Source organism: Talpa europaea (assembly GCF_964194135.1).
Source record: "Talpa europaea genome assembly, chromosome: X".
Lineage (NCBI taxonomy): Eukaryota > Metazoa > Chordata > Mammalia > Eulipotyphla > Talpidae > Talpa > Talpa europaea.
This window is the reverse complement of record NC_140081.1, coordinates 31,926,098-31,952,129: the sequence shown is the minus strand read 5'-3', so window position 1 is coordinate 31,952,129 and position 26,032 is coordinate 31,926,098. Positions and strand designations below refer to the sequence as shown.

The 26,032-nt window shown below is 47.7% G+C and overlaps 1 protein-coding gene across 1 annotated transcript; it reads right to left on the bottom strand.

Moving 5' to 3' along the window:
- Nucleotides 1-19,306: 19,306 nt before the first annotated feature.
- Nucleotides 19,307-25,979, bottom strand: WDR13 (WD repeat domain 13; the record flags this gene model as incomplete). Its single annotated transcript, XM_084259270.1, has 9 exons — nt 25,906-25,979; nt 25,026-25,266; nt 23,535-23,644; nt 23,289-23,419; nt 22,402-22,709; nt 21,432-21,612; nt 21,206-21,347; nt 19,896-20,014; nt 19,307-19,491 (listed from the first exon to the last, which is right to left on the bottom strand). Exons 1-9 carry the CDS (start codon nt 25,944-25,946, stop codon nt 19,307-19,309), a joined length of 1,458 nt encoding a protein of 485 aa, XP_084115396.1. The 5' UTR covers nt 25,947-25,979.
- Between the last annotated feature and the right edge of the window lie 53 nt (nt 25,980-26,032).

The following is a 26,032-nucleotide window of genomic DNA, read 5'->3' as shown; positions in this document are numbered from 1 at the left end:
CTCTCCAGCTCCATGCTGCCCCCTAGAGCCCAAGCCCACTCTTCACACCCCAATAAGAAGAAACGAGTGTATCCCAGTGGAGGCTGAGGCTCTAGCCAGAAGCCACATCTGTCTCCTCCTTTCACAGAGTGAACTAAAGGGCTCCTCAGAGCTCTTTCAGCTGGGAAGAGATTCCTGATGCCACCCTCTGGGAAAATGAATGACCGAAGTCAACCTTTGATTGGAATCAAAGGGGAAAACATACTGGGATCTTGCTGAAGATTTATCTTTTTAATGAATTCCCTGATAACCAGCTGGCAAGTGTCTGAAATCAGCAAAGCAGAGACCGCATCCATTTGGTCACACACTCAACTGTCTTCTAAAGTCCTACCGCCTTTGCTTGCCCACAGTTCTGCAGTGATTCCAAAGACATAGAAAAGGTTTCCTTTTTCACCTGATTATTTATTTATTTATTAAATATTTATTTATTTATTTTTGCATAGAAGAACTGGGGTGTAGGCCAGAGGTGCAAGGAGTGAGAAGATTCACCAGAGACAGGGTGGGGAGCAGGACAGGCAGACTGATGAAATATACTGCTGAGGGGAGCAGTGGGAGAGACAAGAGAGGTCTGTTGGGCCATGTGGGTCACTTCCCTGACCCTGGATCAAACTCAAGTCTCAGCGGCAATAATGTGGTAGCACTGAGACTTAACCCTTAGGACACCAGGGAGGCCCACACCTGATTGTTTTTTATCTTTTATTTATAAAATTGTATTTTAGTAATGTTGGTTCAAAACATTACAAAAGTTTCGGTGGGGGGGGGACCTCCCTGGTGGCACAAGGAAGCAACGCACTATGAAGCAATCCGCAGCCTCTGCAGCACGAGTTCGATTCCCAGCCAGGCAGGGAGCAACCCATATGGCTTAGAAGACCTCTCCTGACTCGCCCCGCTGCTCCCCTCAGCAGTGTATTTCAGTCCGTCTGCCTGTTCTTTTCCCTGCTCTGTCTCTGGTGAATCCTCTCACCCCCCCCCCCCCCCGCATCTCTGGCCTGTACCCCAGCTCTTGTATGCATAAATAAATAAATCTTAAACAAACAAACAAACAAAAGTTTCAGGTGGGTCTTTATATCATTGTCATGATTTATATAGCATTATCATTCAGCATCCATATCAGTACATTATGGTTGCTACCAAGACTCTAACTTCTCCCGTCACTATTAAAATTGTGACCATTTTTACCTTATTTCCCCAAATATTTACTAAATGCCTTGTACAAGGCAACGATGGGTAAGGATTGTGAAACAGGCCTGGTCTGTCCCTTCCAGAATTTTTTATTGAAGAAGTGCACAGGGGTGCGAGATATGGAGTAGAGTCGAGGTTGTTATAGGTCAGGGAGAGGGGCAGCCCAAACCCCGCAAACCTGCCTATTCTAAATGGGTTCTGCCATCCGCCGCATCAACACAAAACATATGAGACTTTAATGGGAAGGAACTTTAATAAAACTAGGAAACAATACAGGTAAGGCAAAGAGTCTAGTTTCTAAATGAAGCACCCAAAGTTACCCGTCCCCTCGTGGGTAAAACTCCATCCATATGGGATCGGCCCAGAGCAAGGCCCCAAAGCCTGCCACAAGTCTAAAGCATCTTCCAGTGGGGACCCACAGAAAAGAGTCAGAAACAACCAGACAAGCCCGGAAGGAAAAGAGCAAAATCAACATCAAGATAAAAGCCGCCATTGTCACCTCCCCATGGGTCTCACCCACATCTGTGTCACCCAGTCCACGACCAAAAGACAAGTGCAGCTTCTTCACGTGTCTCTAGGCTCCATGTGCCTCCTCCAGGTCTCCTGGCTCCATCCTGCTTCCTTCCTCAGTCTCTTCTGCAGCTTCTCTTCCTGCTCAGCTCCACCCTCCCTTGGGTGGGGCAGGGAACCTCCCCCTTTCCTGGGGACCACCCTGTTACAGGGTGACTGATACAGGCCTGGAAAGTGACTTCCCTTCCACATGTTCTGATCTGACCCAAGACACACATTTTGGAGCCTGGTTTCAGGAAGGGTAGACAGCAAGGAGCAGGAGCCACTAGAGGGCGACATTCCAATGGCATCAATGCAATTAAATCCCACGGTGTCACCCACTAGCCAAGAGTCCAAGTTTGCTGCCTTTGTATTCTTTCTGCCACCATCATCACCCTTCTTTTCACCTTACATTATAGAGTATTTACTTCTTGATGGCTACCACCTACCCACCATGTCCCTGTGCTCCTCTCTGGCTCTAAGTCCGCTGCCTCCAGAATTCCTGTTCTGTTCTCTATCTCAGTGTGCTGTGGAGCCAGGGGAGAAACATGGCGATCGCAGGTCCAGCAGAAAGTGTAAAATGCAGGCCCGGCACCTATCTTAGGTCTCTCGGCTCCCAGTGGGGGTATTCCCCCTGGCCCCAAGACCTGCAGGACTTCCATCCTGTGCCAGGTACCTCTGACTCCCACTTCCCTTCATTCCTCAGACTGCCTCTGGCCACTTCCTGGAGGCACAGGGCCCACCTTTCAGCTATTATTATCTCCTTTTCTTATTGTTCCTTTAAAAAAAAAATGCATCCTTGGGGCTTCCCTGGTGGCTTAGGGGTTAAGTCTCAGCACTATGTCACTGGATGACTACCTGGAAAGGGCCACCTGGATGACTTGAGTTCAAACCCTGGCCAGGGAGGTGACCTACATGGCACAGCAGGCCTCTCCTGTCTCCCCACTGCTCCCCTCAGCAGTGTATTTCAGTAGATCCGCCCGTTCTGCTCCCCACTCTGTCTCTGGTGAATCCTCTCACCTTCCCACGCCCCTCGCACCTCTGGCCTATACCCCAGTTCTTCTGCACAAAAATAGATAAATAAAATCGTTGAAACAAAATAAATAAAAATAAAAAAAATTGCATCCTTCTGCAAAGGTTACCTTTTTTTTTGAGCTAGTGTGGGTGATCTTATTATAAATGATTCATAAATGATACATAATTTTAAAAGTGTTAGAATTTTTAAATATATAATATGGAGGGGCCTCCCTGGTGGCTGAGTGGGTTGAGTGCACCGCTGTTAAGCTGTCCGCAGCCTCCATGGTACCAGTTCGATTCCCGGCCGGACAGGGAGATTCTCACATGGCACAACAGACCTCTCCTATCTCTCCCGCTGCTCCCCTCAGCAGTGTATTTCGGTTTTTCTGCCTGTTCTGCTCCCTGCTCTGTCCCTGGTGGATTTTCTCACCCTCCCACACCTCTGGCCTGTACCCCAGTGCTTGTATAAATAAAAAAAATCTTAAAAAATTAAATATACAATATGGACACTGGTCAAATTTTTGGTGGACTAATGAATAGCACCCCACCCCCCACATACCAGGTGTAATCATGTGTGCGTGGGAGAGGGCAGAGGTTGGCCAATTTCCAATTTTGCTTATTTAAGACCTTAATAAACTAACAAAGCTTCAACCTCTATTCTTGCCATCATTAAGAATGAAAACTGGTTTTTTTGTTGTTGTTAAAAAAATGGTAGCAAGGATTAATCTCAGAAGATAGCCCTCCCCTATATCCATATTTTTGCACAATGTGATCCCTTAAATTTAAGTTGGATTTAGGACTTGCTTTGGCCCAGAGGATGGTAGTAAATGTGATGTAAGCAGAGGCTTCAGATGTGCTTACACATGCACGTATGTCATCCAGCTCCAGGGGCTATATTCCAAGGGAAGGGCAGATAATTTGGGCCATTTCCATGATCTATCACAAATAGGTTTGATCTCATTAAGTATTTAGAGACTTCAGGTTGTTAAATTGATTATGAATGTTATGTGTTTCAACAAAGTATGCAGAAATAAAGCCTATAGGGCCTCCCCGGTGGCGCAGCGGTTGAGCGCTGGGCTGCGAAGCTGCCCGCAGCCTCTGCAGCACCGGTTCAATGCCCGGCCGGCGAGGGTCCCATATGGCACGCAGACTTCTCCTGCCGCTCCCGCTGCTCCCCTCAGCAGTGTGTTTCGTCAGTCTGCCTGTTCTGTTCCCTGCTCTGGCTCTGGTGAATTCTCTCACCCTCCTGCGCTTCTGACTATACCCAGTGCTTGTATAAATAAATAAATAAATAAACCTTTAAAAAAAAGAAAGAAAGAAAGCCTATAATTTAACTATGCTGTCATTGACTATGCTTTGCATGGATTTATTTTTCTTCAAATCATCAGATCTTCAGTGGCGCTTGGTGCTAGCTTACCTCCTTCTAGAGTTACATTCAGATCCAAAGATACCATGAACACTCAGAAACTTCTTCAGAAAACAAAGACCTTTACTTCTGTGTCAAATCATTAAGGACATTCACATGGGCTGAGGGTTCCTGTAAATTCACCTCCAGGCTCCCATGGGTGCTGGCCTGGACTTCATAGGACACTTCATTCAGTGCCACAGTAATCAGGAGACACTCGTATCTGCAAGGAGTACTGAAGTGAAATAAATTACCTTTGTGACTCAGTTAGTTATTGTATAAGTCATTTTGAGAAGTGTGTATTAGCACATCAATAGTTTTAGGAGCTTGAAGGAAACTCCTGGTGGAAGGATTAAAGAAGCAAACTGCAGCCTAATCCACTGGCCCCATTTGTTTTGCTCTCCCATCTGCACTTTCAGAGTGACCTAGGCATGTGTGAACCGTGGCTAGGCTTCATTCAGCGTGTCAGAAAACATATGAAGAGAATAAAGGATAAGAAAACCACATGATTATCTCAGCAGATGCAGAAATGGCATTTCACAAAAGCCAACACCCTTTCATGATAAACACAGTCAACAAGATAGGAGTAGACGTAAATTTCCTCAACCTGATAAGGGCATTTGCCAAAAAGGCTACAGCTATCATAATGGTGAGAGACTGAATACTTTCCCCCTGAGACTGGGAAGAAGGCAAGGCTGTCCCCTCTCCATTTCTATTGGACACAATAATGCAAGTTTTAAGCAATGCAATTTAGAAGTCCCGGGACAGGACAGGACAGGACTCAAGGACAAAATTTTTGCTGTTCCCACAGGCTAGTGAACAAGGAGTTATAAAAACCTGATGACTATAGGCCCAGACACCTGCTGCCATTAATTTCCTCGGCTTATTGTTTCTTTTTCCATTCCTGAGCTATCTCTCCACGCCTTATCGAGTTGGCTGCATGGGAAGAAAAGGGTGTTGCAGACCCAGAAGAAAAGGGAGTCATAGTCCTTGAGGCCAGGCTGGCTTAGACTGGAGCTGCGGGCTCATAGCCTCAATGAGATGTTCCAGATTTCTCCTTGAGATGGTCAGGATACCTCCACCACTCCCGAGCTACAGTGGATGGGTGTCCGTAGCTAGCAACAATAAGTGGACTTTAGCCAAGTCCACTCTCCCTGCTTTCTCAGGCAATAAAGCTTAATTCTTTTGTTCTCAAACCTCAGCCCTAAAACCTATATAGACCCCCCAGCCCTGACACCTCGGGGAGTCTCTCTCATGTCCAGAGAGGTCTCCTGGGAACGTTCATTTCTTGCTCTTTTGCTAATCAATGGTCTCACTCATAGCAGGAATTTAGACAACCTAAATAAGGGACGAGGAAAAAGACTAATTATAATAAAGAAATAATCAAAATCAACAAGCAACCATAAACCAGAGACACACTACGGGGGGTGAGGGGGATGAGAGGAGGGATTAGGGTCAAAATAAGGGGGGGTGTAATTATATGGGGAATATAACCAAAATGAAAATGCATACATTGTGCAAAAGAATTATATTAAAGAAAATATATTAAATAAAAAAGAATAGATACAAACCTAAAAAAAATTAAAAAATAAAAATCTTTTTACACTAAAAAAAAGAAAAAATGTGTAATGTACTGTTGTTTATAAATATGTTCACATAGATTCCTACAAATATATCCTACAAAGATGACTTTTATATATGAATGTACTGATAAACCCTGGGTATTTTTGATTCACACTTGTATATTAGATATAATTGAATGATTTTTAAGTATAGTCTGAAATGATGCAAATCAAATTAATGATAGTGGGCCTCCCAATTGTCGCAGGGGTTAAGGCCACAGTACTACCAAACTATCTGCAGCCACTGCAGCAGGAGTTCAATCCCCAGCCAGCCTGGGAGCTACCTACATGGCACAGCAAGACCTCTCCTGTCTCCCCGCGCTCCTCTCCTCAGCAGTGTATTTCAGTAGATCTGCCTGTTCTGCTCTCTACTCTATCTCTGGTGAATCCTCTCACCCCCCCCCCACACACCTCTGTCCTATACCCCAGTTCTTGTATGCATAAATAAATGAATCTTTAAAAAATAAAATTCTAAAGGATGCATTCACATACTGTTAGTGAAAAACAGTGTGTTGTATCACTCCATGTAGAAGTGAAAAAGCAACACGAAAAAGGATATTACAAGGGGACCTAATTTTATAAAAATTTACTTATTTAGGGCCTCCCCTGGTGGCACAGGCGGTCGAGCGCCGCACTGTGAAGCTGTCCACAGCCTCCGCAGCACCGCTTAGATCCTGGCCAGCCGGTGAGGGTCCCACATGGCACGGCAGACCTCTCCTGTCATGCCCGCTGCTCCCCTCAGCAGTGTATTTCATCAGTCTGCCTGTTCTGTTCCCTGCTCTGTCTCTGGTGACTCCTCTCACCCTCTCACGCATCTGGCCTGTACCCCGGTTCTTGCATAAAATAAATAATCTTTAAAAAAAAAAAAGAAAAAAATTACTTATTTAAATATCAACACGGAAGCTTAAACTATATAAATATTTGAAGAATGAGAAATGAATCCCAGGATATTAGGTTCATGTTTGTCATTTATTTGTATAAGGTCATTTCTTCTTTTCTGAAAAACTTGCAAGCAGTGTGGATGACTTTTCTAATGGCAAGAGAACACACTATTTCTGAAGCAAAGAAAATAGAAAGTAAAAGAAGTCTATTTAATGGCCTGTGATAGGGTTCCATTCCTATGATCTCCTCTCAGCATGTAGCCCGTGCCGAGAACCTCTCCACACTCCCCACACGTATCCTCTGTGTGAGCACTGTATGGTGCACACCGATGAACTGATGGGCCGTAGGCCTACTCCTCCGAGGAGTCGGCCCACGTAGCTACTTCCGACTTAGCATACAGGTCCCAGTGCACTGGTTCTCAGAATCCACTGGATGGCTTCTTAGAACAAGGGCTGCGGGGCCGCATCATTGGGTTCCCAGTCAGGGCGTCTGGGCGGGGGTCTGGGAATTGGCGTTTCTAACAAGCTCCCCTTGAGGCAGATGCATCCACGGCCCACGCTCTGAGGACCACTGGCCCGGTGTCTGGGGGGCAAACGGAGGACACCCGGAGCCCGGGAGGTGTGTGAAGCCCGGGGACTTCTGGTTTGGTGGCTGGAGATGCCCTCTGGCGGGGCTCTAGCTTCCTGCACTTCGGGACCACAAGGGAAATTGAGGGGCCTTAAGGCGCAGGTAACTAGTGCGCACTTGCCAAGCCTGGGCCGAAATCGAAATGGAATTGTAGACGGGATATCTGATTAGATTTTACAGTTGAGATCGGAGCTAGATTTCAGATTTAGAGAAGAAAGGCCGGTACCGCCCGGGTTTCTGCACCCACCACCCCCACCTCAGCAGCCAGTTTTCCCGCAGTCTTCAGGCTGGTGATAGTTTTTTCCAACACGAAGGGCGGGGCAAGACGCTGTAGCTTTGGGGGGTGCGGTGCGGATCCTTGGCATCTCTGGAGCAACATCGCCACCAAGAGGAAATTCTAACAAAGCCGCAAGCCTTGTGGATGAACAGAAGGAGCTTGCAGTGCCAGAAAGCATTGCTTTGTGAACCGGAAATCTCGAAGTCCTGAGAAAAGGACCAGAGACCAAGCGCAAGATGATCCCACGGCTGGTAGATGGGACATTTTGAGCGTCCGCAAGGATGGTAATTACAGTGAATCGAAACACATCAAATACATACATGCTTTAAATGCACGAGTTCCTTATGATACAATAGCTCATTGGGGACACTGGGGGATGCTGGGAAAAGAACTCTATATTGGGGGCCTCCCCGGTGGCGCAGCAGGTTGAGCGCAGCGCTGTGAAGCTGTCTGCAGCCTCTGCAGCGCCAGTTTGATTCCCGGCCGGCCAGGGAGATTCCTACATGGCGCGGCAGACCTCTCCTGTCGCGCCCGCTGCTCCCCTCAGCAGTGTCTTCGGTCCCTCTGCCTCTTCTGCTTCCCGCTCTGTCTCTGGTGAGTCCTCTCACCCTCACCCTCTTGTGCCTCTGGCCTGTACCCCAGCTGTTGTATAAATTAAAAAAAAAAATCTTTAAAAAAACCCTCTATATTGAAAACTGGTAAGCATAGGGAAAGGAAAAAGGTTTCTCCTGTTTCTTTGATACAAACCAAGCGTTGATGAAAGGAATCTTTTCTTTATACACATATATTTGGGCTAATAAATGAGGAAGGAGGATATGAAGGCATTCCACTTTTTTGCCCCTTGTGAATCAATCGATCAGGCACTACTCATTAGTGACACAAAAAAAAGGGACCCCGGACAGTTGTCACTTTGTGATTAATTACTGAGGCTCGCATCATGGCTTATGAAGCTTCTTTTTATTTATTTATTTATTTATTTTTAAATTCTTTTTTTTTTAAGATTTATTTTTATTTATTTATACAAGCACTAGGTACAGTCAGAAGCGCGGGAGGGTGAGAGAATTCACCAGAGCCAGAGCGGGGAGCAGAGCAGGCAGAAGGACCGAAGTACACTGCTGAGGGGAGCAGCGGGCGGCAGGAGAGGTCTGCGCGCCATGTGGGACCCTCCTCCGGTGGCCTGGGAGCAGCCGGGGATCGAACCGGCGCTGCGGAGGCCGCGGGCAGCTACGCAACCCAGCGCTCAACCACTGCGCCACCGGGGAGGCCCTTATGAAGCTTCTTGAAGATTGATTGGAAAGTCAAAGCAATGTTATATTTGATGATCTTCAGGAATTTCTTTTTTAGGTGAGAAAATGATATAGAGGTTAGATTTGCTAGAGTCCTTATCTTTCAGAACTAGGTACTGATTCCAGATAAAATAATATGTTGTCTGAAATTTGCTGCTGAATCATCTGAAGCCGGTGGGGTATAGCTGCAGTGAGACTCGCCAGTTCAGAAAGGTTGGTGGCTCCACCTGCTCATTTTGCTGTTCTCTAGACTTGTGTGTTTTGGGCTTGCCATAATAAATAGTACAAATGAAACGACTTCTGGTTTATGCTTTTCAAAAACACAGTACCCTTAATTTGGAGCTGGCTTTAAAAACACTCTCAAAACATACTCTAATTGCATCATTTGTATAATACAGCTTGCATGAAATGTGACTCACAACGACTTTTACATGCTCTGGTTTCACACAGTTCTGAGTCATAGACCCCTATGAGTCATTTCCCAAATCCATGATTCCTCTTTACTGTTAAGGAAATAGCAATCCAGTCCATGCTTAGATTTTCTTTTTCCAGTACAGACAGACTGGAATTAGAGGGGTGCAGCACTCTAGATGGACTTGCAATTATGTTTGATTCATAGGGTTCTGGTAAACCACAAAAATTCTCAACTTCCCAGGAACCATTTCATAGTTAATTGCATGTCCAGGAAATTCCTGTTTCAACCATGAGTGAGAAACGAACTTTCTGTCCTCAATCAGCTATATTTGCTGTTAGTGTTGCTTAAGACCCTTCACTGACTTCCTGCCAAAATAAAAGATACACTCCTTCCTTTAACCTTCAAGGTTGAAGGTGCTCCCTCTATCTCCAACCTCTGCACTTCTCCAGCTTCCCTTGGACTGTACACTCCGGAAACAGTAGCCAACACTATGGGTACTAGGTGTCCTAAATACGTCCCACAATTTCATTCATTCATCCTCACAGCAACCCATGAGGTAGGTACTATTAACCCCATTTTATGGAGGAAGAAACGGGAGTGCCCTGAGGCACTGGGAGTTTGAATAACTTGCTCAGATTCACACAGTGAGCAAGTGGCAGAACCAGGACTTGAACCCAGGTTATCTTGCTTCAGAGGCTGTTCTAGTTATCACAGAAATGACATAAATTCTAAGTCTCTGTGTTTTTGCCTATACTTCATCCTTGGCCAGGAACTGGAAGCTAAAATGTACTCCTTTTAGAAGACATTGCTTAGGGCCCTCCCTGGTGGCACAGGGGTTAAAGTCTCAGCGCTATCAAGCTGTCACCAGCCACTGCGGCATGAGTTCGATCCCAGACCATGTTGCTAACCCACATGGCACAGCAGACCTCTCCTGTCTCACCCCCTGCTCCCCTCAGCAGTGTATTTCAGTAGATCTGCCTGTTCTGCTCCCCACTCTGTCTCTGGTGAATCCTCTTACCTTCCACACCTCTGGCCTGTAACCCAGTTCTTGTATACATAAATAAATAAAAATAAATCTCAAGAAAAAATATATTATGGTCAGCATTTCCTCTCAGAAATGGGCCTGTTTATAGTTTTTGCCTCCACAAAAATTATATCTGTACTATAGAAAATTTCTAGCATATGGAAAAGTAAAGAGACTATTATAATGAATCTCCTTGTAGTCATCACCCAGTTCCAACAATTAGCAACTCACAGTTTCATCTGTAGCCTTCACCCACTTCCCCACTTCAACCCACTTTCCCTGGCTGGCTGGGGATTGAACTGCAAAACGCTGCAAATTGCTTCATAGTGCTGAGACTTAACCCCTTGCGCCACCAGGGAGGCCCCCCCACTGAATTATTTTGAAGCAAACCCAGATATCATATCATTTTATCTACAAATAGTTCAAAATATTGCTGTAAATGATAACTCTGGAACAAGTGAGCCATGCATCATTTTCATATCTCAAAAATTTAACAATAATTCTTTAATATCATCAATCACCTAGTCAGTTACTTTTTCTCTATTTACCAGTTTTTCAGAATAATGCCTTGATTCACTAGCATTCTCCTAAGGTGACTGATGATAATTTTTACCACCGTTATGATCTCATGGCTTGTTCATGAATTTCAGCCCATTGTTCTTTGCTATTATTATTCTTTTTGATCCTCAAAATGTCCCATCTTTGGCCAGTGGGAGCCTTTTAAACTTGGTTGATACATTTTTTAAAGATTTATTTATTTATGCATACAAGAACTGGGGTACAGGGCCTCCCCGGTGGCGCAGCGGTTGAGCGCTGGGCTGCGAAGCTGCCCGCAGCCTCTGCAGCGCTGGTTCGATCCCCGGCTGCTCCCCGGCCACCAGAGGAGGGTCCTGCATGGCGCGCAGACCTCTCCTGCCGCCCGCTGCTCCCCTCAGCAGTGTACTTCGGTCCTTCTGCCTGCTCTGCTCCCCGCTCTGGCTCTGGTGAATTCTCTCACCCTCCCGCGCTTCTGACTGTACCCAGTGCATGTATAAACAAAACAAACAAACAAACAAACAAATAAATAAATAAAACATGCCTCTATTTAAAAAAAAAAAGAACTGGGGTACAGGCCAGAGGTGCCGGGGTCAGAGTGGGAAACAGAACAGGCAGACTGAGTGAAATACACTGCTGAGGGGAGCAGCGGGCGCGACAGGAGAGGTCTGCTGCACCATGTGGGCTGCAACCTGACCAGGCATTGAACTCGTGCTGCAGTGGCTGTGGATGACTTCATAGGTTATGTCTTAACCCCTTGTGCCATCAGGGAGGCCCCTAAACTTGGTTGATATTGATGGAAGCTTAGAAGTAGAAAACTAGGAATAAGCAGAATTAAACTCTGACAACTGAATTGTATTCCCTCTTTAGAATGAACTGTTAAAACTCACTGAATTGCTTTTCCTATACCCGCATCTTAAGACCAACTTTTAACTGGCTCCAGGTGAATTCCTAGAGACTGAAACTGTATTACATCCCTAATAGAATGCCATGCTGGGAAAGACAAACACCTTGACTCGGGTCCCTAAACTGCCTGCCTCCCAGACTAGGCAGAGATAGGGGTGATTAACATGGTCACTAAACCAGCTAGGGGAGATCTGCAGGCAAAGCGGGGGAATAGAGGTGGAGTTAGAAAAAGTTAGCAATCTTTTCAGGAAACCAACTTAACTCCAAAGGTAGAAATCCCACCAAGAATGAAGAGAAATTCCTCTTAAGAGCACTATATAGGGATATATATATATATATATATATATATATATATATATATATATATATATATGGATACCCCTTGCTCTGCCAAATGTAGACCTTACCCCCAGACCACCTGCCTGTGTCTATGCAGGGATCTCTTTCTTAATAATCCTGCCCCTTTGAACAGGCAGCTTCTTGCCCTTTAAGGACTTCCCATCTGCGCCTAAGCCGAAGTCCCTTTTCCTTTTCTCTTTCATTAAAAAAACCTGCCCTTTTCATTTACAATTAAGCTTCATTTCTAACTAACCTATGCTGACTATCACACAAATTCTTTCCAGCGCAGAAGAAACTTGGGGTCCCTCAGTATCCCTGCGCCCCACCAATAAGATCCCAGTAATCTTTGAGAACGTTCTTGCTTTGGGGTATGATATTTAACATGGAATACAATTATATAACGTAAGGATTATTATTTTTACATGCCTCCAATTCCATGATAGTATGCTATATTGAGAGAAGTCTAGCTCCTCTCTGTCTCCTCTTGTTTCTTCCCTCCTTCCCTCTTCTAGGACACCATTTTACCTTCTCTCTTTTTTTTTTTTTTACGAACTTAAAAAAAAAAACAAAACAGCTATATATATTTGGTTTCCCCTTCTGTGATGTTGTGATTTGTAATAAGAAATATATATTTGGGGGCCTCTCTCGTGGTACTAGGGGTTAAGACTCAGACTATGAAGCTATCACCAGCCACTGCAACATGAGTTTGATCCCTGGCCAGGGAGCTACCCACATGGCGCAGCAGACCTCTCCTGTCTCGCCCCCTGCTCCCTTCAGCAGTGTATTTCAGTAGATCAGACTGTTCTGCTCCCCACTCTGTTTCTGGTGAATCCTCTCACTCCCTGCACCTCTGGCCTACACCCCAGTTCTTGTATGCATAAATAAATAAAGATAAATCTTTAAAAAAAAAAAGAAAAGAGGGTCTCCCTGGTGGCGCAAGGGGTTAAGACACAACCTATGAAGCTATCTGCAACCACTGCAGCACGAGTTCGATCCCTGGCCAGGGAGCTACCCAAATGGCCAATCAGACCTCTCCTGGCTCGCCTGCTGCTCCCCTCAGCAGTGTATTTCAGTCGTTCTACCTGTTCTGTTCCCACTCTGTCTCTGGTGAATCCTCTCACTCCCCCCACACCTCTGGCCTATACCCCAGTTCCTTGTATGCATAAATAAATAAATCTTTAAAGAAAAAATATTTTCTTTAAAAAGAAAAGAAATATATATATTTGGCTCAGTCCGGTTTCTAGAAGAGTTCCTAAAACCCTGAGAACTATTAAAGTGTCTTTCGTTATGTTAATGAGACAACTGGGAAGGGGTGAAGCATCTGAGGGTGGGGCCAGAGGAGCCACCCACATGATTGGAGGGTTGCAACTTTCCCTTCTACTCCTCGACTTCAAGGGAGAAAAAGGCCTGAAGTTTGGATCCCTCACCATTGGTTGAATCAGTCACGCCTACTATTGAAAGTTCAATAAAAATCCAAAAGGACTGTGTTTGGAGAGCTTCCGGGTTGGTGAACTCAGGGAGATTTGGGGACAGTGGCGCTCTTGGAGAAGGCATGGAGCTCTGAGTCCTTGCCTTTGCCCTACCTTCCATCTGTCCCCTTCATCATAACCTTTTATAATAAACTGGCCATCCAGTAAGTAAAATGTTTCACTGAGTTCTGTGAGCTGCTCTAGAACATAATCAAACCTCAGGAGGGGTCTTAGGAAACTGAATAATGGTCAATCAGAAACACAGATACCCTGGGCTTGACTACTGGAGTCTGAAGGGTGGGGGCGCTCTTGTGGGACTGAGCCCCAAGTCTGTGGAATCTGATGCATCTCTGGATAGACAGTGTCAGAATTAAGTTGAATGATAGGAGATCCAGCTGCTAGTTCCCAGAACTGCTTGGTGATATGAGGAAACCTGACCTCCCCGCTTCGGAATTGGTATTCAAACCCCTTATACCTTCCATTAAAAGTATAACAGGGGGACTCCCTGGTGGTGCCAGGGGTTAAATCTCAGTACTGTGAAGCTATCAGCAGCCACCACAATAAGAATTTGATCCCTGGCCAGGGAGATACCCACATGGGTCCTGTCTCACCCACTGCTCCCCTCAGCAGTGTATTTCAGTAGATCCTTCTGTTCTGCTCCCCACTCTGTCTCTGGTGAATCCTCTCACCCGCCCTCGCCACCTCTGGCCTACACCCCAGCCCTTGCATGCATAAATAAAATAAATCTTTTTTTAATTTTTTATTTTTTTAAAGATTTATTTATTTATTTATACAAGCACTGGGTACAGTCAGAAGCGCAGGAGGGTGAGAGAATTCACCAAAGTCAGAGCAGAGAGCAGAGCAGGCAGACTGATGAAGTACTGTTGAGGGAAGCAACAGGCGGTAGGAGAGGTCTGCGCACCATGTGGGACCCTCACCCGGTGGCCAGGGATCGAACCAGCGCTGCAGAGGCTGAGGGCAGCTTTGCAATCCAGCGCTCAACCGCTGTGCTACCGGGGAGGCCCTAAAATAAATCTTAAGGGCCTCCCCGGTGGCGCAGCGGTTGAGCGCTGGGTTGCGAAGCTGCCCGCGGCCTCTGCGGCGCTGGTTCGATCCCCGGCTGCTCCCCGGCCACCAGAGGAGGGTCCCACATGGCGCGCAGACCTCTCCTGCCGCCCGCTGCTCCCCTCAGCAGTGTACTTCGGTCCTTATGCCTGCTCTGCTCCCTGCTCTGTCTCTGGTGAATCTTCTCAACCCCACACCTCTGGCCTGTACCCCAGTTCTTGTATACATAAATAAATAAATCTTTAAAAAAGAGAGAAAGATTGCAAACAAATTTCATTGTACTTTCCCTGTGTGTGTGACATTCCACTTCCTCATGCTCATGAAACACATACATTTTTTATTAAGTGAAAAGTGAAGATAAGTTCCTTGTTTGGCTAGAATTTCTTTAAATATGAATGAAATGAACGCATTTTCATGTTTATTATTTTTCATTTTTGTGACTTTTCGTTTCCATCTTTTGCCCATGTCCATTCACGGTCTTATTAATTTATAAAGAAGTTACCTCTTTGTCCTTCTTATGTTGCAAATATATGCCCCAGTTTATCATTTGTCTACTGATTTCGTTATTGGTGCATTTTGTTGCTTAGGAACTTTTCAACTCTATCTTGTAGGGTAGATCTTAAACTAAGAATTTTTTAAAATTTATTTATTTATATATATTTTACATCATTGTTCCATTTTAAACAATGTTTGCTTTTTTTCCCCCCTCAGGTGTAGTCCCCATAGAATTTCCTCCACCAGTTCACCCGTGCACCATCACCTCAGTCCCCTGTGCTCCTCCCTCCCTCCCTCTCACCCCTCTCCCTCCTCCTCCCCTGCAGGATGTCTCTGGTTTATAATTGTTTTTGTTTTGTTTTGTTGTGTTTTGTATTCTCATTATTTCTGCCACTGATGTCTTATTTGGTTCCCCTATATTCTTCCTATTAGTGAAACTGTTACAGGGCAGCCCTGATGTAAAATGGGTTGCCTGGCTGTGGGTCCTCACCCGCGCGCTTAAAAGGGACTTAATATCCCACTACAGGCACACACAAAAGGTTAATAAAAGGTTTATTTACAAGGGAAAGGGAATTGAGGAAATGTACAGTTCAGGGAGAAAAGTGGGAGATATAGTCTTAAATGCATCCTACCCGATCCGAGGATCTGGAATCCCAAATGGCACTCTGAGAGCGGGCCGCGAACCACCAGCCGTGAAAGCAGAAGGCGAGCAAGTGAGCGAGCGAGCGAGAGAACGCAAGGCCCACGTGTCTGGTTTTTTATACCAAACCTGGCTGCTTAACCCCACCCTCAGGTCCCAGCCACCTTCCCTTTGATGGTGATGGGATTTGTCTCACCCAATGTATTAATGGCTTTGGTCTGGGGTGGGGGTGGAGTCCACAAAGTCTGTATGGAATTAGCTCAGGACATCCTTTCCCCCTAACAAAACCATCTGATATTTTTCTTTTTCCTTCTGACTTATTTCACTGATCATAATCCCTCCTAGCTCCATCCACGCTGCTGCGAATGGCATTATTTATTTATTTTTTTGATTGCTGAATAATATTCCATTGTGTATATATACCACATCTTGATCCAGTCATCTATTTGGGTGCATTTGGGGTGTTTCCAGGAATTACCTATTGTAAATAGTGCTGCAGGGGTATTCTTTTTTAAAAAAGATTTATTTATGCATACAAGAGCTGGGTCACAAGCCCGAGATGAAAGGGGTGAGAGGATCCACCAGAGACAGAGTGTGGAGCAGAACAGGCAGAATGACTGCTGGGGGGAGCAGCGGGTGAGTCAGGAGAGCTCTGCTGTGCCATGTGGGTTGCTCATGCTGCAGAGGCTGCGGATTGCTTCAGAGTGCAGTGCTTAATCCCTTGTGCCACCAGGGAGGCCCTGCAGGTATTATTTTGAATCAATGTTTTTGTGTCCTTTAGGTAGATCCCTAGTAGTGGAAGCAGGTTGAGGAATCTCCACACAGCTTTCCATAGTGGTTGGACCAGTCTGCACTCCCACAGCAGTGCAGGAGAGTTCCTTTTTCTCCACATCCTCGCCAACATTTGCTGTTGCTAGTTTTTTGATATGTGCCATTCTCACCGGTGTAAGGTGGTATCTCAGTGTGGTTTTGATTTGCATTTCCCTGATTGTAAGGGATGTTGAACATTTTTACATATGCCTGATGGCCATTTGCATTTCCTCTTTGGAGAAGTCTTTTTTTTTTTAAAAAAAAAAAGATTATGCATACAAGAACTGGGGTGTAAACCAGAGGTGCGGGGAGTATGTGTGGGAGGGGGTGAGAGGATTCACTAGACAGAGTGGGGAACAGAACAGGCAGATTGACTGAAGTACACTGCTAAGGGGAGCAGCGGGCAAGGCAGGAGAGGTCTGCTGCATTATGTGGGGTGCTCCCTAGCCAGGGATCAGGGGATTGAACTAGTGCTGCAGTGGCTGGTGATAGCTTGATAGCAGTGTCTTTAACCCCTGCACCACCAGGAAGACCCCTGAAGAAGTGTCTTTTCAGTTAACCTTTTCTTGACTGGATTACTTTGTTTTTGTTGAGTCATGTGCATTCTTTGTATTCTTTTGGATCAGTGCCTTATCAGTTGTATGGAGTGCAAAGTTTTTTGTTTTTTTTTTTAAGATTTTTATTTATTTATATAAGAGCTGGGGTACAGGCCAGAGGTGCAGGAGGATGAGAGGATTCACCAGAGACAGAGTGGGGAGCAAATTAGGCAGACTGATTGAAAGACACTGCTGAGGGGAGCAGCGGGCAAGACAGGAAAGGTCTGCTGCACCATGTGGGTTTGTCCCTGGCCGGCAGGGATCAAACCCGTGCTGCAGAGGCTGTGGACAGCTTCACAGAGCTGCGTTCAACCTGCTGCGCCACAGGGGAAGCCCTGGAATGCAAAGATTTTTTTTCCCCAATCGGGTGTCTCTTAGCTTTGGTTAATGTCTCTTTTGCTGAACAGCTTTTCAGTTAAACTATGAATTTTGCTGAGATCTGCTATAGCCTGTTACGTTGCTTACCATTCCCTTAGCACTTTAAGTGCTTCGGAGACATTCTGGATTTTCAGTGCTAACTTTTGAACGATGTCATCCTTTGCTCTCCAGCCATTTCACATGTTTTCTATTAGTGTTGATTTACATGTTTCTTGCCTTTAATCTTCCAAGAACCCAACTACTACAAATATAAACAGTTATTAGTGCTGGAGGTTTGTTACCAGGATTCATGAGAACATGTGAAATGCCAGGAATATTCTGTCTCGTCGCCCACATCCAAAGCTGATGGCTCAGTGCAGCCCCGAAACAGATGAGGATCACTGGCAAATCACCTGTGTCCCTTTGGCCCTTGGTTACCAGTGCCTTTCCTCGTCATTTTTTTTTTTTTAAGATTTATTCATACAAGAACTGGGGTACAGGCCAGGGGTGTGGGGGTGGGGGTGAGAGGATTCACCAGAGACAGAGTGGGGCACAGAACAGGCCTATTGACTGAAATACACTGCTGAGGGGAGCAGTGGGCAAGACAGGAGAGGTCTGCTGCGCCATGTGGGTAGCTCCCTGGCCGGGGATGGAACTCATGCTGCTGAGGCTGCGGATAGCTTCGTAGGTTGCATCTTAACCCCTTGTGCCACCAGAGAGGCCCTTTCTCCAACATTTCTACTTAATGCTAGTTGTCTTTTTTCAGTACGTACTCTGAGCCAGGCACTGGGAGAAGCACTCTAATATGTTAAGTTACTGAATATAAACAATTTTGGGAGAATATTACCATCAAGTTTTACAGATGAAACCAAACCTTAGAGAAGTAACTTCACCAAGGGTAAGAGTTTATTTAAAGGAGTCTTCAAATATTTATTAAATCGCAGCATGGGTCATGCCAAGTAAGAATCCAATGGAATCCAAAGCGGCTTGAACTTTAAACTATTACAACCAACTTGGATCACACCCCTCCTCTGCTCAAAGACTGGTAACTCACCCTTCACTCAGAATAGAAGCCCAAGTTCTCACTGTGACCCATGAAGCCCTCCAAGATCTGGCCTGACTCACCTCATCTCCTACCACATGCTGGTCCAGCCACACTGGCCTCTCCAACCATCTTTCTGGCACACTCCAGCCTCAGTGCCTTTGCACTACCTTTTCTCCATGCCTAGAATGTTCTCCCCGCATACAATGGCTTGTGCTCTCTTCATTTGGTCTGTTTAAATTTCATCCTGTCAGGAATGTCTTCTCTGATCATGGCACTGATAAGACTCCAATCCCCCCACCCTCCCCAATCTGGTAATTTGTCTCCTGTCCATGCTTTATTTTTCTCCACAACACTTAGCTGACTTGTTATGTATTTTTGTCTATTAACCACCTGCTTTCATTAGAATGCAAGCCCCATGAGGACAGGGATGTAGGTCACAGCGGTATTCCCCGTGCCTAGGAGGGTTCCTGGCACATGAATATTGTCTGTTGAATGCATGAGTGTGTAAAACACTTGGTTCACCTATGACAAGGTAAGGTAGACATTCGATAAATGGTTGTTGAATGAATGACTAAATCAACACATGAATGAATGAATGAATGGGTAAGTTCTGAACTGCTCTGTGCGCTGTTGGGGCCTGCAGATGTGGGAGCCAGCGATCAGCACGAGCACAGAAAATTTATTTACAAACACGGGCTGGCTGCAGGAGGTGGGTGGGAAGGTTCCTACTTCTGTTCTCGCCTCCAGACGATGACCATGCCACTGGCGTCACTGGATGCCAGCAGGCTCTCATCACAGTTGAAGCTGACATCTAGCACGGGGGCGCTGTGGCCCTGCAGCTTGTTGACGGCAGCCTTGGCAGCCCGTTCCACATCAAAGAAGTGCACGCACATGTCCTCACTGCCTGTCACTGAAAGATGAGAGGCCATCAGGAGGTGCTGCAGGAGGCGGCGGGTGCCCGGGGCGGTGAAACCTCTGAGATAGCTGAGGGCTTAAGGGGTCTATGACCAAGGTGGGAGGCCCCAGCATGGCTGGGTCTGGGAGGTCAACTTGCTGTTTGGATCCTGTGTCCAGAGTATGAGGTGTCTGTGCTCTTTGAGGTGGGGTCTGTGTCTCAGATTGGGAGTGCTCTGGGCTGCTTGGTGGGTGGGGGCCTGTGGTCAAAGTGTGAGTTCTCTGAGCATGAGGTTTTCAGAGCAGGAAAGCTCTGGAGGCCCAGGAAGTCAGGGCACCAAGATGTCTGAGCCAGATCAGCACCAGCCCCATCCCTGCCCCTCCCAGGCTACCCAGACACCCCAATCCTCTAGGACTCACCCACGCAGGCCCCCTGGCGGAAGGACATGAGGGGGCAGAAGATGCTGCGTACGGGATGAGAGCTCTGCTCAATAGGGAAGCTCCTCTTCAGCTGCAGGGTCCCCTCATTGTCCACCACCCTGCGGGGAGGATGAAAGCTGGTCGGGGCACAGCCTCCACCCCAGAGGGGGGTGAACAGTGGGCCAGTATGAGTCAAGGTCCATGAAATCCCCTTCTGAGCTGGCTGCATAGACCTGTAAAGCGTGAGCTGGTGGGCAAGTCAGTGATGGTCAGAAATAGTTGACAGTGTGTTGACAGAAATGGGGCACCTCTGCAGGCTCATCCGCTAGCTCTGCCTTCTGAGGGTCTCTTAGAGATCCTGGCGGTAAGGTGGGCACAGAGAGGAAACGGCTGCCCAGCGATGGCAGCCCTGTGCTGTGGTCTTTCACAAGGATGACCCAGAGCTACAGCAGGTGTCTGGGGATATTTCCACAGGTATCACCTGGTGGAAAGTGAGGTGTGGGGAAGGATGTAGAAGGAGTTCACTTTTGTGAAACCCACAAGCCACAAAAATGTGTGTGTATGCCTAGGTCTACAGGAGAAGCTGTTAACATGCTTTCCTGGGGAAAGGGGCAGGCTGAGGAGGCAGGAGGAAGGGAGAGAGACAGGAAAAAAACTCAGGAGTACTCTTAAATTAAAAATTATAACTGTATGTGTATATAATTTCTTCTAAGGAGAAAAAAAGATAAAATAAGCATTCTATGGGGAAGGGTTTTTCAGGCCTGGCTGGACATCACTGGGGGAACTTTTCCATACACTACAGCCCAGGGCCACGGAGTGGGGCCCGGCCATGATTTTTTGAAGCTCATCTAGTCATTCCACGGTGCGGCCAGACTGAGAACTGCATTTGGGTAACAGGACTTGTATGAGGTGGAAGAGTAAACTCTTCCCCTCAAGAAAACAAAAAAGGCAGGATGAATGGACAGAAAATAGGCCAATGCTCTAAAGGAGATCCTAGTTTATTTTATGCCTCAGTTTGCTCATCTGTAAGATGGACATGCACATGGCGCCTGCCTCACAGGGTTGTGAAAATTAAATGAGGTGATACGCCTAAGATGCTTCAAAGGGTCTGACCTCGGTAATGGATCCAGCAGCACTGGCTCCTGCTGCCACTGTTATAGCTAATGGTGATCTCATCTTCTTACGACTTATTGGTGCTGTTATTATTATGGTTAAGAGACTGGACCTCCGCCCTCAGTGAAATGAACCTGACGGAAGAAACAGGCTCTCAGGCCTTCTGTCTCCAGGTGGTCCCAGCCGAGGAGACCCACCTGTAGAGCAGCAGCTTGTTGAGGCAAGCGTTGATGAGCAGCGAGGGGTCCCGGGCCTCGCGGCTGACCCAGGAGCGGGCGGAGATACTGGTCACAGGGCTCCCCTCATGCACCACCAGACGCTTGGCTTTGGTCAGCTTCCCTGGGGGAATAGAGGAGAGGAGGGGAGGGAAGGGCAGTGCGTTGGGAGGGTGAGAACCCCGGGTGCAGGCCTTGGCCCACTTACCTGTGGCCATGTCAAAGAGGAAGGAGAAAACACTGCCGCGGTCATCACCTGCCCAGAGCAGCCGGCCAGGGGCGTCAAAGGACAGAGCCAGGACCCGGCCTGTCAGCTTGCTGGAACCACCCTTCACCTTCTTGCCCGTGGAGATGTTTACGACATGCACGTTGTGCTTGGCGTTCCCCACCTGTGGGTGAGACCCACACACCATCATCCTGCTCCCAGTCAGTCCTTCTTTGAGTCTGGACACAGTGAGGCTGCTGTTGATGGGACTGGCTGGTTCCTACTAGGGCTGTGGCGGGGAGACTAGGTGACCTCAGCCTGCAAACCTGCCAAGCCAGTCCCTTCCGCAATCTGCTCAAAACAGATAGCTGCACCCAGGACTAAAGTGGTCTCAGATCCATAACGCTGCCCCCTGGTCAGCAGCCCCTGTGGTCGGCAAACCACAGGGCCAGCCCATTCCACAACAGCAGCCTGTCTACTCCCTGGCTTGTCCTTTCTGGAGCCTTGACTACAGCGGACCTGCCGCTGGGGCAAGTGAAAGGAGCCCCGGATACAAGCTCACTCTTGCTGGTCCCCTCTATTCCCTGCTCGGGGCCAGGCCAGGCTGCTCATATCCTCTCCTTGCCCTCTGATTCTTGCCCTGGGGCTGCCAGTGATGAGGCGAGGTTTCTGACCTGCACCCCCGCTCCCTGACCAGTGGCCCCCGTGGTCAGAAATGGCAGAACTGCCGCTGATCTGACTGAAGGGGTACCAGACCCATAATGGTACCCCTGACCTTGCCCCCCTAGAGATCACCTCAGCAAGACCACCCCAGACCAAGATCAGTGCCCCTCCACTGACCCACTCCCGAGTCTGGCCACAGGAGGGCTGTGGTGGTGGACTGGAGTGGACCCCCTTATACTGATTCCCTGCACAGACAGCCCTCCCGGCCCGGCATCCCTGCCCTCGGCAAGCAGACGCCCTGGAGCCTGACCACAGTGAGGTTGTTGTTGACTGGCTGGAAGGTGCAGCAGAGCAGTTCGGCGCCATCGGGGTCAGGGATCTCCCGGATGCAGCGGCCGTCCTCAGAGGCCCAGATGCGCATGGTAGCATCAAGGGAGGTGGACACAAGGATGTCATTGGAGAGGGACCAGGCGAAGTCAGAGACACCACGGGTGTGTCCCCGCAGCACGCGCAGCACGGTGGGTGGGGCGGGCACCAGCTGGCACAGGGAGATGCTGCCATCCAGTGAACAACAGGCCAGGCGGTGCCGGTCGTCATTGGCGAAGCGCACCCTCGGGACTGCAATGCCAAGGAGCCACGTGTTTGCTCACTGGGAGCTTTTGCTCATAAAAGGCTCTGACACGTGGGCCAGGCTTAGGAGCCCCTGCACCGGGCACAGTGGCCTGAGCACAGGGCTTTCCTGGGCTGAGAGAGGGAGCTGGAACCCCGGAAGACCCTTTTCAAAAGCTCCCTAAATCGAGTAGATATTTTATGGACTGCAAGATTTCTGCAATGTGAAAAGTTACCTCCATCCCAGAGTGAACTTTTTAATTACCAAGGAAGTGGCAGTTTGCAAAACCCACTCTACCCTCGGCATGGGGATCTGTCTGCAGCAAAGGCTTTGACTCTTCCAAGTGACTCACAGCCCCAGTGCTGAGCAGAGTGCTTTTTGAAGTTGTTGTGCCCCTTATGGTAGACAGTCCTTAGGATTTTGCAACCACTTTGCAGAGGGCTTTTCAGCTTGTGAAAGGTTTTATGGATGGCAATTTGTCATTAGGAGGTAGGCTAGAGGCTGTGCCTTCCAGAAGAGGATGCACTGGGTGCTTGTCACCATTTGGATAAATGTGTCATGATGGGACCCACTCCCCATTGGCTCACCTGCCTCATCCACGTGCTGGTCAAAAACATGGTACATGCCCGCAAAGGCATAGTTCTCGCTCAGTGACGTGTCCCCAGCCATGGCCCGACTTGCTTCCGCCACTGAAGTGGGCACCACGCTGCCGGGAGGCCTGTGCCCAATGAGAGCAGAGGGTGACAGGAGGTAGGTGCTAGCCTTCAGTCTGCCATCTCCCAGGGCTCCTCTCCTCCACACACAGCCTTGCCCTCAGCTGCCCTGGTGCATACCTGTCTTCATAGACAGCGCGGTTCATCTGCGCCTGCAGCTGGTAGGAGCCTCGGCTGACAGAACGGCGGTGCCCACGGGCTCCCAGAGCCCGAGGATCATCCTCAAAGTCCTGCAAAGACAGAGAGTCAGGGTGGGGGCATCTTGAAGGAGTCCTTAAGGATCTACAAGGGAAAATATAATACCATCCATTATCTGTTTTTTACTTTAAAACTTTTTTTTATTTGTAAAGAATCGCAAACTTAATAAAAGTTGCAAAAATAAAGATTGTGAAGGGAACACCTTTATACCCTTTTACCCAGATTTTCCTGTTTTAACATTTTATATCATTTGCCTTATGACAGCTCCTTGTGTTTGGATACTCAGATTTTTCTTTTTTAAAAGATTTTTTTTAATAGAGGCATGCTTTTATTTATTTGTTTGTTTGTTTGTTTGTTTTGTTTATACATGCACTGGGTACAGTCAGAAGCACGGGAGGGTAAGAGAATTCACCAGAGCCAGAGCGGGGAGCAGAGCAGGCAGAAGGACCGAAGTACACTGCTGAGGGGAGCAGCGGGCGGCAGGAGAGGTCTGCGCGCCATGTGGGACCCTCCTCCGGTGGCCGGGGAGCAGCTGGGGACTGAACCTGCACCGCAGAGGTCGCGGGCAGCTTTGCAACCCAGCGCTCTACCGCTGCGCCACCGGGGAGGCCCAGGATACTCAGATTTTTTTAAACCATTTGAGGGTAACTTACATGTATCATGTCCCTTTCTTGCAAATACTTAAGTATTTATAGTTGATCCTTGAACAATGTAGAGGCCAAGGGTGCTAGACCCCATCCCCAGCATGTAATCAATAAATTCACAAATAAATTCTGACTCCCCCAAAACTTTACTAATAGCCTGCTGTTGACTGGAAGCCTTACCAATAATATAAACAGTTGATTAACAACAACAAAAAGAATCTGAGATCAGGAGCCTTCAAAATATACCCAGAACCTCATTCCTTCTCACCCCCAGCCACCTCAACTGCCTGCACTAGTTCCCTGCTCCTGACCTGGCCTCAGTGAGTTAAGATACTCAATAAAGGTTGTGTTAACAAAGAATGGTTTCCCCAGAAAGCCACTCCCCTGAGTCTCTTGCTTCATGCAAGTATCAGCTCACATGTCACGTCCTTGGAAAGGTCTGATGATTTCCATGAAAAACAGCTTCTCTCCGTCCCCTACACTGATCCTGTTTTTATCTCCCAAGCCTTTACTTTTCCATCTTAGCACTCTTCCCTATAAGCCAATAATTGACTAATCTGGTCTACTGGCTTACAGGTTTATTAGCCTACTTCTCTATTGCCTATTTACCAACCAGTTTATTTGGTTTATTGACTTATCTCATAATTATGCCTGCTGTTCATCCTAAGAGCCTAGAACAGTGCCTTGCTAGTAATAGGTGCTTAACAAAAGTCTGCTGAGTGAATGTATGGAGGCCAGAGGCAAGGTAGTTGTGTGAGGAGGAGCTCACCTCCATGCGGTCAAGGGTAGTGCGGCTGCTGCGGATGATGCTGTTGCTGTAGGCACGGGCACTGCCTGGTTCAGAGAGGGGGCCGTAGCGCTGGCCCAACAGCTGTCCCCGCAGCCTCAGGTACTGCCGACGCAGTGCTGGGGGGTGCCCAGCCTTGGCATTCTCCCGCAGCAGCTGGCTGCGCCGTCGGATATACTGTGTCCGAAACTGTGGAAACGTTGGTGTGCGGTACGCGTTGTACCTATGAGGGCAGGAGGCAGGGTGGGTAGCAGGCACAGGATGGAGGGAATCAATTAGCTCAGGTAATAGAGAAGAGAAATGAGATGCTGAGATGCGTGACAGTGAATGGAGTCAGAATGACAAGTCGTGGTAATATGGATCCCTTCAGTGCTGGGATGGGGGTGAGTCTACAGTAATAAAGACCATGGGACTGAAGTCACTGGGAGGACAATGGAGACAGTGTGCAGCTTCGCTAGAATTGGAATGGGGTGTCTGAATCAGTGTGGGAGTCAGTCTGGCACAATGACGGGGGTTCGTGTGGGATGGTATTTGGGGTCATGTTGGGGAAATGATAGTGGTAAGAGATGCCTGGTGACAATCATAAAGACTAGGATGTCACCACCCTGAGCTCTATTCCCTCCCTCCCAAAGGCTCTTCGCACAGATCCTCTTCTGAAAGCTTTTTCCCAGCATGCTCTTTACGACCCTCAGGCTACCCCATCTCATTGAAGGCGAGCCCCCACACCCTACTACTGCGCATGCTCACCTCCAGCATGCCTACGCAGCCGCAAAAGACAAGTTCTCGGCCCAGCCTCACTTATCGCCACTGCGCATGCACCACAGTTACTTCCGCTCTGAAGGACTACAACCCCACGCCTCACCTAGCGTCCACTGCTAAGACCTGCTGCCACACCGCGGCCATTCCCCGGCCTCCTCTTCCTGCGTGTCCGCCCGCGGGAGCCTGCAGGACAAGGGCCTGGAATGTCAGCGTCGCGAGCGAAGGGATCT